The 13,631-nt window shown below is 42.4% G+C and overlaps 1 protein-coding gene across 7 annotated transcripts; it reads right to left on the bottom strand.

The window, feature by feature from the left end:
• Positions 1-939: 939 nt before the first annotated feature.
• Positions 940-11,675, bottom strand: zbtb18 (zinc finger and BTB domain containing 18). 7 transcript variants are annotated; one of them, XM_065959356.1, is made up of 3 exons: positions 11,114-11,675; positions 8,767-8,880; positions 940-5,836 (listed from the first exon to the last, which is right to left on the bottom strand). In XM_065959356.1, exons 2-3 carry the CDS (start codon positions 8,780-8,782, stop codon positions 4,125-4,127), a joined length of 1,728 nt encoding a protein of 575 aa, XP_065815428.1. In that variant the 5' UTR covers positions 8,783-8,880; positions 11,114-11,675; the 3' UTR covers positions 940-4,124. The 7 variants fall into 7 exon arrangements, with proteins under 7 accessions (XP_065815428.1, XP_020514307.1, XP_020514306.1 ...); XM_020658651.3 differs by lacking the exon at positions 8,767-8,880 and having other exon boundaries at positions 11,114-11,674; XM_020658650.3 differs by lacking the exon at positions 11,114-11,675 and having other exon boundaries at positions 8,767-8,924.
• Between the last annotated feature and the right edge of the window lie 1,956 nt (positions 11,676-13,631).

Genomic DNA, 13,631 nt, shown 5'->3' with positions numbered 1-13,631 from the left:
CACTGCAGATTGCAATTAATGATCTCCAAGCAGTGCACAACCAAAGGATGGGGCTTCCACGTTTACAGCAGCAGTTATCATAATGTCTGCTCTCTGTCAGAAAAATCACAACTGTAAACAACTGCTCTGAGAAGGAAATAAAAGGGCAATTTCAACGAAGACGTCTAACACTTTTGAAGCTAAATAACACATATAGTTGAAATTATTATTTTCAAAGATTCCATAAATCTAAATCTAGTTAGGGCTTACATAAAAAAAAAAAAAAAAGATTGAACTCTGTTGTAACAAAACTAAAACCTTTGAACACTTCTAAGTTTCTTGAAGCATTATTAGGCCTCCTTCAGACAGAGGACAATGTTATAAAGATTAGGAGTGAGCTTATCGCGTGAGTGTGCGTTGGGGGCTTACTGAAGAGACCATCTGTGGCCTAATGAACGCTGCTCCTTGGCCTCTGAGTGCAAGGCTTATAATACATCTGTAAGAGCAGGTTTACTGAGCAGCAATACATTAGCTAAAGCTGATTTCTTTACTGGAAAACTGTACTTGAGGAGCTTTGGAGTAAGGCTGTGCGTGTGTGTGTGTATATGTGTGTATTGCAGGGGGTAGGATCTCAACAAGCTGCTTCACATTTTCTTCTCAAATACTGCCTACATCTTAACCGGTGCAGCAGATATATCAGGAGTTGGGCATGGCACACAGCACAAGCACAAAGTGAGTAGACACAGGCCGTCATGCTGTGTCCATGCACGCCTCGTTGTAGACACGCAAACAAATAAACAACTTCCACCCACACCGCGAGTCACAGGGAAGCCGGACGCAAAAGTCTAAAAAAAAACAAACGTGTGAGCTGAAAATAAGAAAAGTATCATGTCATATTGGAGGTAAAATTATGAATTGTGATATAAAGAATAACATACAAATAAAACTTCACACGAAGACTGAATTTCAAGATTCTTATAATTTATTGCAGTTTGCACACAATTTAAAAATGTCAACAGCACACCAAAAAATTACAAAACTAAACACAATTAGAATTTGCTCCCCTCGAGTTAAAAAAAATCAACCCAACTATGATTGTCAAAGCTAAAAATAACTAAATCTGAAAAAGGAACATCAAATAAAAGCAAAGGAAATTTTTAATCTCAACGGGGAGCAAATAGATTTAAATTGAAATCTGCTCGTTTTTTTTCCTCCTTGACAGTGATTGTCCTTTTTCCAAACAGACTCAGTCATTTCAAGCCCCCTTTCACCCTCCACCTCTTCCACCTTTCCATAAATTGTTTAGGAAATTTGAACGTTTTAACTTATACCTTGCTTTTTTTCTAAAAAAGCCCCCTCCCCCCCCTTTTTGTTTTCAAGTAAGCACAGCAAAAAAATGGAGATGTTTTCATAAGGGTGGCTACTTCACAGCATCTTGCTCCCATAACTCCACCCCACACTCACACTTCAAAAATAAAATAAAAAAACATCCCGGACTACAGCAGTTTAAGGCGGTCAAGAAGAACCAGAGGAAGAAAATAACAGCAGTAGAGCAGTAATGATGAAAACAACAGCAGGATTGAGTGAGTCCATATGCAGTGATGCTGCCAGTATAAGAAAAAAGAAATTGCGGAGGAAAAAGATTTTAAAATGAGTAGATGCGGTGCAAACTGCCGCGCACTGTTGGATTGGCAGAGCGTGTGGTTGCCACCAGATGACAGAACGGCACATACAACCACCCCACCCACCACATGCACATCAACGGGGGCGTGCACATGTACAAACACACACATCTCAGTGAGGGGAAATGTGGAGCGTTCACTTTTATCTCCGTGTCTAATGTTTTTGGATTGTTTTAACGCTTAACCATTATTTGAAATTGTGACAAGAAGTTTGAGATACGGAGATCTGAAAGATAATTGAACTGTTGAATTGTACATTCACATACAAAAAAGGTCAAATAAATTTCTTCAAATCACATAATCAAAATATAATAAGACATCATTTTCAGATAAATCCAATAAAATGTATGAATTTATACATGATTTTAAACAGCTATTTCCAGATGCTCTACAGTATCAAATACTTCCACAGCGTCAGAAATGTTATATTAATAAAGGCATCTTTTCAGCAAAAAAAAAATCTGATTTCATGTCTTTTAGCTTAAAAAGGTGCATTCAGGCATGCCAATTCTCTTCCATCTAACTCATCGAAGGGTTGTTGGAAAACACACACACACAAGCATGTTATCAGATTCACTCCTAATGTGAAATGCACTGTGCAGAGTAAGGTTGTTGTTTTTTTTCCAGAATGGCCTTCACTCAGCTCAACTAAGCACAGCACAGCTTGGCTTAACATGTGTGACAAAGATTTCTGGCCCTTCAACTTTCAGCAGGACAGCTAAGTTCCAGCCTCTCTCCTTTTTTTCTCTCTTCTTCATTATTCTCCACTCTGTTGCAGAGTCAGAGCCATGAAACTGCGCCCAACAAACCTGAAATAAGTCATGCCAATTTCTTTTTTTATAAATGGCTCGACCACATCTAGAGCTGGAGAGGACGGAGACATGAGAGGAGGAGGACAAACATTCAGCAGTGGAGAAATGCAACGCCTTAGGGAGGAGCAGGAGGAAGTGCTGGATGGACATTGATCTTCAGTAGGTTAAATTGACCGGTAATAACCAAACCACACGCTCATAAACACACACGCAAACACACACTACACAAACATACACAGCAGAGACATCAGTGCATAAGACACAGGTTTAAAAATGCTTCATCTTATCGCTTCAACATCCGACAGAAACACATTCGGTAACATTCTTCTAGGAGCTCAGCGACAGACCTACGACAATAGAAAAGAAACTTTCACTGTCAAAAGTGTTCTGTTCAAACATTTCCCCCCTGATGCAAAAACCACAACTTAAACAGTTTAAGACAAAATCAAATTTTCATGCATTTTTCCCATAGTCTTGGGAATAAAATTCAGTTTTCAACAGACCGCACCCTGGAGTAGTATTCACAAAAAAAGAAAAAGAAAGCCCATTGTCAAATATTTGATCAATTACAATGTGTACAGTAATACAGCAAATTCACATTTCTATTTTAAAATATACAGGTTTGGACTTCATGCAACAATAGCAGGTCCCATTACAAAAAAAAGTAACAAAAAATCATAATAATAATAATAATCATTAATTGAAAAAAAAAAAAAAAAACTGTAACGGATTAAAGTTCTAAAACTATAGCAGAACAATATACAACAACTTTAAATTAAATACCTTTTCAACAAGAGATGTTTTAAAGACTGCCAGCTACATTTAAGAAAAAAATCTATTAATAACAATAATAATAATATTATAATAATTTGTAAAGGTCTTTTCATTTGTAGAAAATACTTCGGATTGATAGGAAGTGAAAAAAGGAGGCTGTGCATTGCATGAGTGCCATCAGTTTGTCTGTCAGTCAGCTTTCCCCTGAACACACAACAGCAAAGAGCTTAACAAGAAGCAGGGAGCGCTTCGCCAACGACACCTCCATGCCAGTAAAAAATAAAATTAATACACAAAAAAAAAACACACTCACACACACTCACGCACGTCAGGTGAAGTATTTGCCAGAGTAGTGCAGCGTCACCACGCACACACGTTTTTAAGTTGTGTGTGTGTGGTGGTATTGACTCGCGATGATCACAGTACCCGTTTAGTGTATTGTAATGCTTTTTCACTTCAGTGTGTTTGACCTGAACTCCTGCAGTGGTGTTTGCTGTCTGTGGAACTAGGACTGATATGCTGGCCGGCATCGGAGTGTTGTGTCTGAGATGAAATACAGAGTGAAAACTCTTCAAAAAGGCGAGACCATGCTCCCATGTCCTCAGACGCAATTAAATACACCAAAAAGAACTTATGTCAAATAAAAATTAGAGTTCAGAAAAAAATAGAAATAAAATTACCCCAACAGCAACAACAAAAAACTCAGTAGTAACATTTTCATGTGCTATTAAAGTGCAATTGAATGAGATTTTGCGACACACAAGAACATGACTTGAACCAAAATATTATTTTGCCACCTCCCTTTTACCTCCCCATACCTCTCTGCCCTTCTTTCTCTCTTGCTCTCTTTCCCTTTATCAAATCCCGCAGTCTGATTCTACTTCCACAGTTCCTGGGAGCTGTCCTCGATTGCCCAATCCCTGACATTGGGCAGTGCCAGCGGTTCACTTTTCACTGACAGCGAGTTGACCAGTTCGCAGTGGAATTTGCGAATATGTCGATAAAGGTCCCCAGACTGCGTGAAGCGCCGTTCGCACCACTTGCAAGCATGTGGCTTCTCACGAGTGTGCACCACTGCGTGGCGACTGAGGTTGTGTGAGTATTGGAAGCTCTTGCCACAGGTGGTGCAGGTGTAGGGTTTCTCACCAGAGTGTGTCCGCTCGTGGCGCTTCAGCGTGTACATGCAGGAGAAGGTCTTGCTGCAGATGGTGCATGTGGGCACATTGACGTCTCCGGCAGGCTTGGAGCGGATGCCCTCCTGCTCCCTGAAGTGGGAGCTGAGGTGGAGCTGGAGGATGTGTGGGGAGGGGAAAACCTTGTTACACAGCGGGCACATGAAGATCTGGGTGTGTTGAGCTGACAGCATGTTGGAGACATAGGGCAGCAGGGAAGTATCCATGCTGGCCGCCTCGGCCTGCGCACGCTCGTTTTCTCCACCGAGTATGTCATCGTCCTCTGCTGTGGCCGAAGGCTTCTCCTCCCGCTCCAGCTCTGAGGCCAAAGAAGCTTCTCGCAGAGCGGACAGGTGCGCCTCCAGGCCAAGCCTCCTCTGAGCTGACAGAGGCCCTCCGACCCCGTGGTGGGTCAGGCCGTTGGTGCTCGGAATCGTAGCCTTGGTGATGCCACTGTGCTCCATGTCATAGTCCCCAGCTCCCAGTTCCTCTTCCTCATCTGAAGCCACACCCCTCTCCACCTTCACTCTAACAGCCATTGGGCTTTGGAGGCTGTCTGGTGTAGCTGCCCCGCTGAAATAGGACTGGTGATGGTTACTGTGATTGCTACCAGCAATCGGCTTGACTGACAGATCCAGGACACAGTCAGCCGCATCATTTGACACCCTCCTGCCCCTTTGCCCTCCACGAGAACTCACGGAACGGTGGGATCTTTGTGAGAGGGTTCCTGTGGAGCTGGTTGGACTGCCGGCAGGGGAGAGCAGTTTCCCTCCTTCCCCCAGTCTTTCCCCACTCTGCATCTCCGCCTCAGCGTGCCCTGGGCTGGTGGTAGCCGTGGCTGGTGTTCCTGGTCTCTCTGCAGACGGCAGCCTCAGCCACAGCGGTCCTCCCTCAGTTTTCACCTCCTCATCTTCGTCGCTGTGCAGAAGGTCGGCTGTGGCAGGCCGGCCCGGAGAATCATCTGATAGACTGTCGGCTTTATCTGAGCAGCTGGACCCTCCGTCATCCTCTCTGCGCGTGCTGTCTGCTTCTGCTGTGGCCTTCTGCTTCAAACGCTTCTTACACACCTTGACAATGTCATACATGTGCAGATAGCTGGCCGCTGCCAGCACATCCTCTACAGGAAGGTCCTGGAACTGTAGCTTGCCCTCATACATGAACTCCAGGAGCAGGGAAAAGGCCGGGGCTGTGACAATGTCACTGTTGAGGTGCACCACGTCTCTCTTGTCCAGCTGGTCCTTGTAGAAGAGGTGAAAGTACATGCTGCAGGAGGCCAAAACAGCCCGATGGGCCCGGAACTGGGAATCTCCCACCAGCACTGTGGAGTCACACAGGAAGCCCTGGTGCCGCTGCTCGCTCAGACACTGGAGTAAATGTCTACTGTGGTCTGGGAACTCCATCCTGCTGTCCTCATAACCTGAAACCATACAGAAAAACAGAGGCAAAGTCAAGTTAGACACGTCTGATAAAGGTGTTAATATCTGGGATGTTACACAATTTCTAACTCGTGGAGTTTTTATATGAGTTCTGAAGGTTTTTAATTCAGTACAACATTTTAAATAAAGTATTATTTGCATTAAAGGTAATTACTCAAGAAAGACAAACCAAGAAATGCTGATAAAATAAAAAAAGGAAAAAGGAAAATTTAAATTCAGTGATGACAGAAACAGACAAATTCTTCAAGGAGGCAAGACAAACTTCATATAATTTCTAAATGATATGTGTGTGCTGTACATTTCAAGTGTAGGGATCATGACACTGTTTTTGTCATCTCTCACGTTTTTATGTCAAATCCTCAATTCCCGCAACAAAATTATCCTGAGCGATGCCAATTAAAATAAAAGCAGAATCGCGAGGGAGAGAGGAACAAATGCTACAAACAAATATGGTTTTAAGATGCAGAAGGCAAACCGCAGAAAAGAGAAAGTTCAGTGAAAAGAAAAATTAGGAGTAGGTGGGTCATGAAAACAAAAAGACTGACGAGTGAGAAAAGGAACTTGTTTGAACCCATTATAATTATATTAAAAAATAAAAAATGGGCAGACAATATAGCATAGTTATTGAAACAAAATTGTGCCTGGTTTTATACAGTAGTTAATGACTTCAACATCATCAAATATTCTCTGATTCAAAAAATCCATTCCGGTAACTGTTCAGTCATGCACACGTTTCCTCACGTTTTACTCTTTTGTCTTTTCTAATTTCTCCAATAACTGAATTTAAAATAAAATTGAAAAAAGGGAATTAGAAAAACAGATAATTACTATTAAGAAAAATAATAATCAAAGTTTTACGCAATTAAAGTAGATTCTGAAATTCCGTTTTCACCGACAGAGAAACTTAGAATCAGGTAAACCACTTGCAACAGATTCTTCCACTCTGTCTCTCTGTTCTCTCTATTTCTCTCTTACTCCTCTGCCTGCACTACTGGATTGTCGCTGCTCCTACGCTGGTTATTTTTATTAACCCACTTTGGCCTGGCCTGGCACAGCCCTTTTAGGTAACCGGCTTTCAGCTGCACACACTGTCCTCACGTACACAACACACACACACTTAGTACCAGCCTACCTACCAACCACCTCCACAGGCTAAGTCGAGCAGGAAAACTAGCCAATTGAAAAAAGCACAGTTGAAAACGAAAAGAGATTGTCCCTCCTTTAACCTGCAAGCAGCGGCTTTAGGTGTAAGATTAGAAGAGAGGCGAAAAAAAGAAGAGAAGACTTGCGGCAATGTTCTTCAGGTGTGCTCAAAAAATGTTCTAGTCAATAAAATAAGTTAAAAAATGAAGGCAATTAATAGGAAAAAATGCGTAAAAATTATTAATTCCCACCTTTTAACCAAGTCGATTTGTCCTGCCTTAGAAAATACATGAGTCCCGCTCTGCACTGTGTTAACCAAAGCAGTTAAATCACCTCATTTGAATGAAGCTAAACCAAGAATGTCTGTGTGTGCGTGTGTGTGTTTGGGCAATGTGTAAATGCGTGTGCGCCCTCCGGCTCGTTCAGACTGCTTTTAATGAGGGGGCTTACGGGGACAAGGGTGTACCACCTCCCACCCCCCACCCCTCCTCCCCCCTCTGTCCAGCCAAACCCCTCTGTCACCTCCTCCTTCCAAACACACACCATCCGCCACTGACAAACTCCTTCCCATCTGAATCTTACTACAAAAAACCCCTGCACATCCGCCCGAAGAAGTAACTGCCCTCTTCCTTAACTCCCCCAGCCCTCCGCCCACCACCACCCAGAAGAGAAGATTTACAGTACAATCACTGTAAGTGCCCTGCTCGTCACAGCATCAATCCTAATCCTTAAAGATGGCTAAAAATAAAGACGGCGGTGGTGGCGGTGGGAGGGAGCCGTCGGCGGAGGCTCAGGAGGGCAGCAGCCCCGTCAGCCACCCTGGCCGGCCGGCCCAGGGAGGCAGGCAGGGGTCTGACAGAGGAGGAGAGAGAGAGAGAGAGAGAGAGAGAGAGAGAGAGACATAGAGGGACAGGGAGGGTTAGAGAGAGAGAAGCTGGGACGGCCGGGGAGGGAGGCTTACCCACATCTGATCCAGCTGACGGGGGCCATATGGCAGCTGCTAGCCAGATAAAGAGATTAAGACTAGGAGGGAGTGCGATTACAGCTGTCTAGCCAATTCAGGCAGCTCAAATCTGCAACTTCTAAATTAGTCTCCTCCACTCCAGCCGACAGGAGGGGGAAAAAAAGAGGCTCGAGTGGACCGCACATGCTTTCAAGTAATTTTACAGCGGGTCAGTATTAACTGAAGAAAAACGATTTGATGATTGGGATTGAAAAATTAAACGGCTTCTTTTTTGCAATACTTTTTCCATTCCTTACTAACTTAAAGAATATAATTTTCCTCTCTTTTTTTAAAACTAATTAAAGAATGTCTAAATATGAATTTTGTGAGGGAAAAAATAACTACTTTTAACAATTATTTCCTCATAAATTTTGAGGAATAACGAGAGAAAATCAGGCTGAATTGAAAAAAAATCCTGACCTGCAACTTTGCTTTCAATCAATAAAGTCTAAAAAAAAAATCAATGTCTAAACAAACAGCAAGTAAAAACAATAACTTAGTTTTAAATGCCAGTCGCTAGGTGACAAACTGATAACACAGCGGAGCTTTCCCCGGACTGCAATTACCCCTCAGACAGACAGCAACAACCAACACGAGTTTACTACTGAAGCACTCACCAGCAGTTTCACACAGCGCTCACACTGATTTGACAAGCTGAAGATCCCCACAACAATAAAACAAAATAACTACTCCACTACCCCAGACTGCTGCTCTATTCACTGCACTCACAAACACACACACACACACACACACACAGAACGATACCTGCAGCAGTATGCATCAACTTGATTAACTCCACTGTAGCAGAATAGCTGGGCTCTCTGGCTGGGAACGGCTGTGTATTTCTCTCTCTCTCTTTCTCTTCCTTGCTCGCTCTCTCTGAATCAATGAGTGGGTAGAAGAGGAGAGAAGAAGAAGAAGAGGGAGGCAGGCGGAAAAAAAAAACACGCTGTTCAAACTGCGAGGGACAGATGCAAAGTGGAGGAGATGTTGGAGGGGGAACGAGATACCACCTCCCTCCTCCTCCTAACTGGCGCTGATCGGCAGCCACAAACACACACACATACACAGCGTGCACACAGACACACACACACAAACAGCACTAACTCTCCCAGGCTGCCGCTGAGTCTCACAATAAAGGACTGGGGAGGGGTGGAGGCAGTGGAGGGATGGAGGAGGAGGAGGAGGTGGGGTGGATGGCAGCCTGTCAGCTGCTCTGACATCATCCTCAGATGGAGATGCTACCTCCAGCTGTGCTCTTTCTACAGCCATATGCTGCCTCCTCTACACTCCTGCCACCAGACTCCTCTTTCATTCTACCAACACCAACACCACGCAACTTTGTCTCCCTTTTCTCCCCCGTTCTCTCTCTGGGAAATAAACTCTGGGTTTATTTAATGCAGTGGGATGCCGGGGTTGGCTTGTGGAAAACAGAGTTTACTAACAGAATCACCACAGCCACATACTGCTAATAAAACTATCTCGGGAAGGGGAAAGTTTTCTAAATTTAAAAGAGGTTACGTGTGAAAACTTTTCTAAAGCATTTTGAAGTGTTTGAATCCTCCTCTGTCTTCCTTTCTATGCCTCTGTCTTCCAGTAACCATAAACAAAGGCCAACACAGCACATTTGCAACTGACAGACGCACGCAGCTGATATTGTTTTCCACTTCTTTACGGTTCAGCGCTGCTGCCTCCTCTTGCATTCATTCAGTCACTTGTTCATTCATTCATCCATCCTTATATTCAAACAGCCATAGCACCCCCCCCCCCCCCCCCCAACCCCACCCCCTCCTGCTTAGACCCCCAAGAACAACTGACAGAAACAAAAAAAAGAAATGAGGAAACAATGGGAACAAGTCTTAAAGAAAGAATCCTAATGAGTGCAAATCCTTGACAAAAGGTATACAAGCCTCTAATGAGCCGGTGAGAAAGTTATTACAAGTAGCCTATACTTTATTTCACTTTCGTTTCAGTGAAAGAGTCCCCGTGAGGTATGTACTTGTACTATATTCGAGTATATGAACAAAACTACTTGCATTTTCAATAACTATTTGTGTTAACATCGCAACAATATTTAATGAGCTTTTGAAAAATAATAAAAGCACACACACACCGAATAACAAACAGTCTATATTGTCGCTGACTTATCACACAAGAGGTAAAAAAAAAAGAGAGGAAAAACACTTGTAACCTTATAAGACTTTTATCATAAGAATCTTTAAACAAAATAAAAGCAATATTACGTTATTTTTCTTTTGCCCAATGGTTAATGAAGAGTAACGCGTCATGTGTATTAATAACTTGATAATATAAGAACACTTTTTTTCAATAGTTTCAGTGAAAAATCTTTAAAAATAAGCTACTTCAAACACTCGCAAAATCTTGATTTTCAAGAGTTTATTTTGAAAAACCCCAGAGACATTAATTTATTTGACTTTCACTGCAGGATTAATTAACAATGTTTTAAAAGTCGTGTCGTGCTGTGCTTATTTTAATTTGTTTTCATTTTTTTTGACTAATTTTAACACCGTGACAGCGCTTTATTCAACACTTGGAAAGTCACAGAAGTGTTTAATTTAACTTTAATAAGTTTGTTGTTATTAAATATCACAAACTCTCCCTTTAACTTTAATCTGAAGCAGCAGTCACTACCGGCGGTGACAAGTTTGTTGCAGCCTTGCAAAAAGAAATTACCATAAAAAAAAAAAAAGTCAAGAGTAATGTTTCGGCTTTTTTTTTTACGCTGTGAAAACTTAAATGGAAAAAAACCAACTAAAAAAAAGAGTTTTATTATTTCTATCGGAATACACAACAGAGACACACTGACCCACGCAGCTAGCTATAGCCCGATAATGGCTAACAAAAGTAAGGCGAAGAGGCTACATTATTGAGCTATTTACAGTTGTTCCGAAGGCCCCGGTGCTATGACAACAGCTGCTAAAACACCGCGGAGGGAGAGCTAACATGGCAACTATTATTGCGAGGAGACAACACAGTCATGCTAAGGAAGGTTTAGCTACTTTTTTTTCCTCCACCCTCTCTCCCTCTCTCCCTCTCTCTCTCCCTCCTGAGCTTCCTTTAATCGGACTCCTGTATTAGAAGCAGCACTTACAAGACAACACGGTCCAACGTCTTCCCCGCTTCCTCCGTCAAAATCTTCTTCTTCTTCTTCCGTCCCGAGACAAAAAAAAACTAGATCGACTTCTTTGGACTAATTTCCATAACAGGGCTGCTGACTGAGGCGAGCAGGCGGAGAGGGGGGACGTGCGGGGAGTGTAGCACTACTGCGGCGGCCAGATGTTTCCGAGCTGTTGCTGCTGCTCAACTCGGTGCGAGCTGAGAAAAGGGGGAGGCGAGTTGACTGGCACGGCGCGGAAGCCAATGGTGCCGGCAGAGGAGGAAAGTGAAGGCAAATTGGAAGCGGCCCTCCAAACAGAGGAGAGGGAGGGATATGTCTTCTTCTCTCGTCGGCGTAGGTTGACACCAAGCAGCAACAACAACAGCAGCAGCAGCAGCAGACACACACAGAGTGAGCAGGCTGGAAAGAAGAAGAAGAAGAAGAAGAAGAAGAAGCCGGGCCAAACCAACTGGTTCTGCGAGTCAGTGAGGCGGACTGACTGACTGGCGCAGCGGAGAGCGAGAGAGCGGAGAGCGGCGCGGTGCTGCATGGGTACTGTAGTCAAGCCGGAGGAGGGGCGGAGCAGACGTGAGCAGGTGCACCACCTTGACAGTACAACAAACCCTCTTGGTTTACACAGCCCAGACTGCAAATGACACACGGTCTATTTCCAGCGGTTCAACATTTATGAACTACACAGTAAAACTATTTTTCTTTTGACCAAAAGGTTATGGAACAGGTGCACCACTAAACGCAAAATGACACTGAGGGTTCGCTTTTGACTGACGTTAACATGCCAGTAAAAGGAAAATGGTGCTGATATGCTCCAGGCTTTTGCAAACAAAGTCCTTGAAACATTGTTCAAAATGCGTGGGATTTTTTTTTTTGTAGGCTACAATACCTTTCTTTAACTGGGAAGTTGGTTGAAATCTCTTCTCTATACCCAAGAGAGCACATCAGTTACATTTTGCACTCGAGTTCTGCGTTTTGTGTCAGATGTATTGAAGTTATTGTAAAGTTTCACTTTGCACTTTTGTTTCAGTCGTGCATAATTGCTGCTGAGTTAAAAAAAAAAGAAAGAAAGAAAGAAAGAAGAAAAAAGTATTGAAAGGCCTTTGCAAATTAGCTGTGGCTATAATGCTGAAATGTGTGGCACAACTTTACATGTTGCGTACTTGTCCAAAACCATTAAATAGATCATTTTGTATAATTCAAATGTAAATTGTAGTGCAGCAGTTTCATTACGTCACAATGTTAGAAAGAGAACAAATGTGTAAATTAAGAAAGAAATTTCAATAAATAGATCTAGTGGTGGCACATAGCCTATAGGATGTATTGCTATATTCTAATAACTATAATCCTCTTACAAACATGATAACTGCTTATCAGATGGACTTAAGGGCTCAATACATCTCTGTGTTTGTTTAGTCCATCTGTAAATACTTTTCTATACTGTAGCACTCAGTGGAAGGCCCATTGGTTACTACTGATATAGCCTACTTTTTAAAAAAATGCCATGTACTTCTCAAACAGCATGGAACTAGGAATGCAATAGGAGTAAAGTATATTTGTTGAGAAAAGTAGTGTTTAAAAAAAAAAAAAACCACCTCTACTCAGAGGTAGAGGTGGTTTCTTTTCCATTTAAAGGTATTGCAACTTTCTAAGATCACAAAATGATAAGAATAAGGAGCAATATAAAAAATATCGTCTTATATGTGGAATGGAGAAAAGCCCTGATGAATTAACAGGGTATTGTGAATTCCAGTAACTTCATGACTGGCCATCCTTTGTGTGGCCTGTTCATATAATCACACTGGACAATTTTTTTTTACTTTACAGATAGCGGATGATTAAAATGTGGTCATTACAATTTACTAAAGCTTTATTTGGGATTCTATTTTTCTTGTATTTCTACCTGAGGATTTTTTGTACAGCACTGGAGACATTCAGGTTGTATGTTTTCAACATGACATCCAAGAAAAGAGAACAGCAAATGTAGGACACAGAGCAACATCAGCAGCAGTGTTTCTCCCCGTCCAGAAAAAAAGGGAAACCTGTCCTCACACATTTTTCAGGAAAAGGATGTTCATGAGCTAAAAACATGGTGCACACAAGGGACTTGAATTAGTCTCAGAACAAGTACATTTTGTTAAACCAAGTTCAAATTCATAAGAATGGTGGACATCAATGGACTAAATACATCTTAACTAACAACCCCTTTGACAATCGTGTGTAACATTTTTTTTCAAACCCAGAGAGCTGTTGGTGTTGGTCACTGGGAAAAAAGCTCTCTCGTAGCCTTGATATAAAAAGTTTGTGCAGCTCTGGCTGCCTGTGCGAGTCTACAGGCCTATTTGCATCCTGTAAACCTGTCCCAGTAAACTAATTGGCGTTACTAATAGATGGCTGGATGAACCGCAGCCCTGTTATGGTAATGAATTCACACGATCCGGTGTCATAGCTGAAGGAATTGTTAAAATGCAAATGAATGATGACCCTGTTATGTGTCTAT

Source organism: Labrus bergylta, chromosome 10, assembly GCF_963930695.1.
Source record: "Labrus bergylta chromosome 10, fLabBer1.1, whole genome shotgun sequence".
Lineage (NCBI taxonomy): Eukaryota > Metazoa > Chordata > Actinopteri > Labriformes > Labridae > Labrus > Labrus bergylta.
This window is presented reverse-complemented; position numbering and strand designations above follow the sequence as displayed.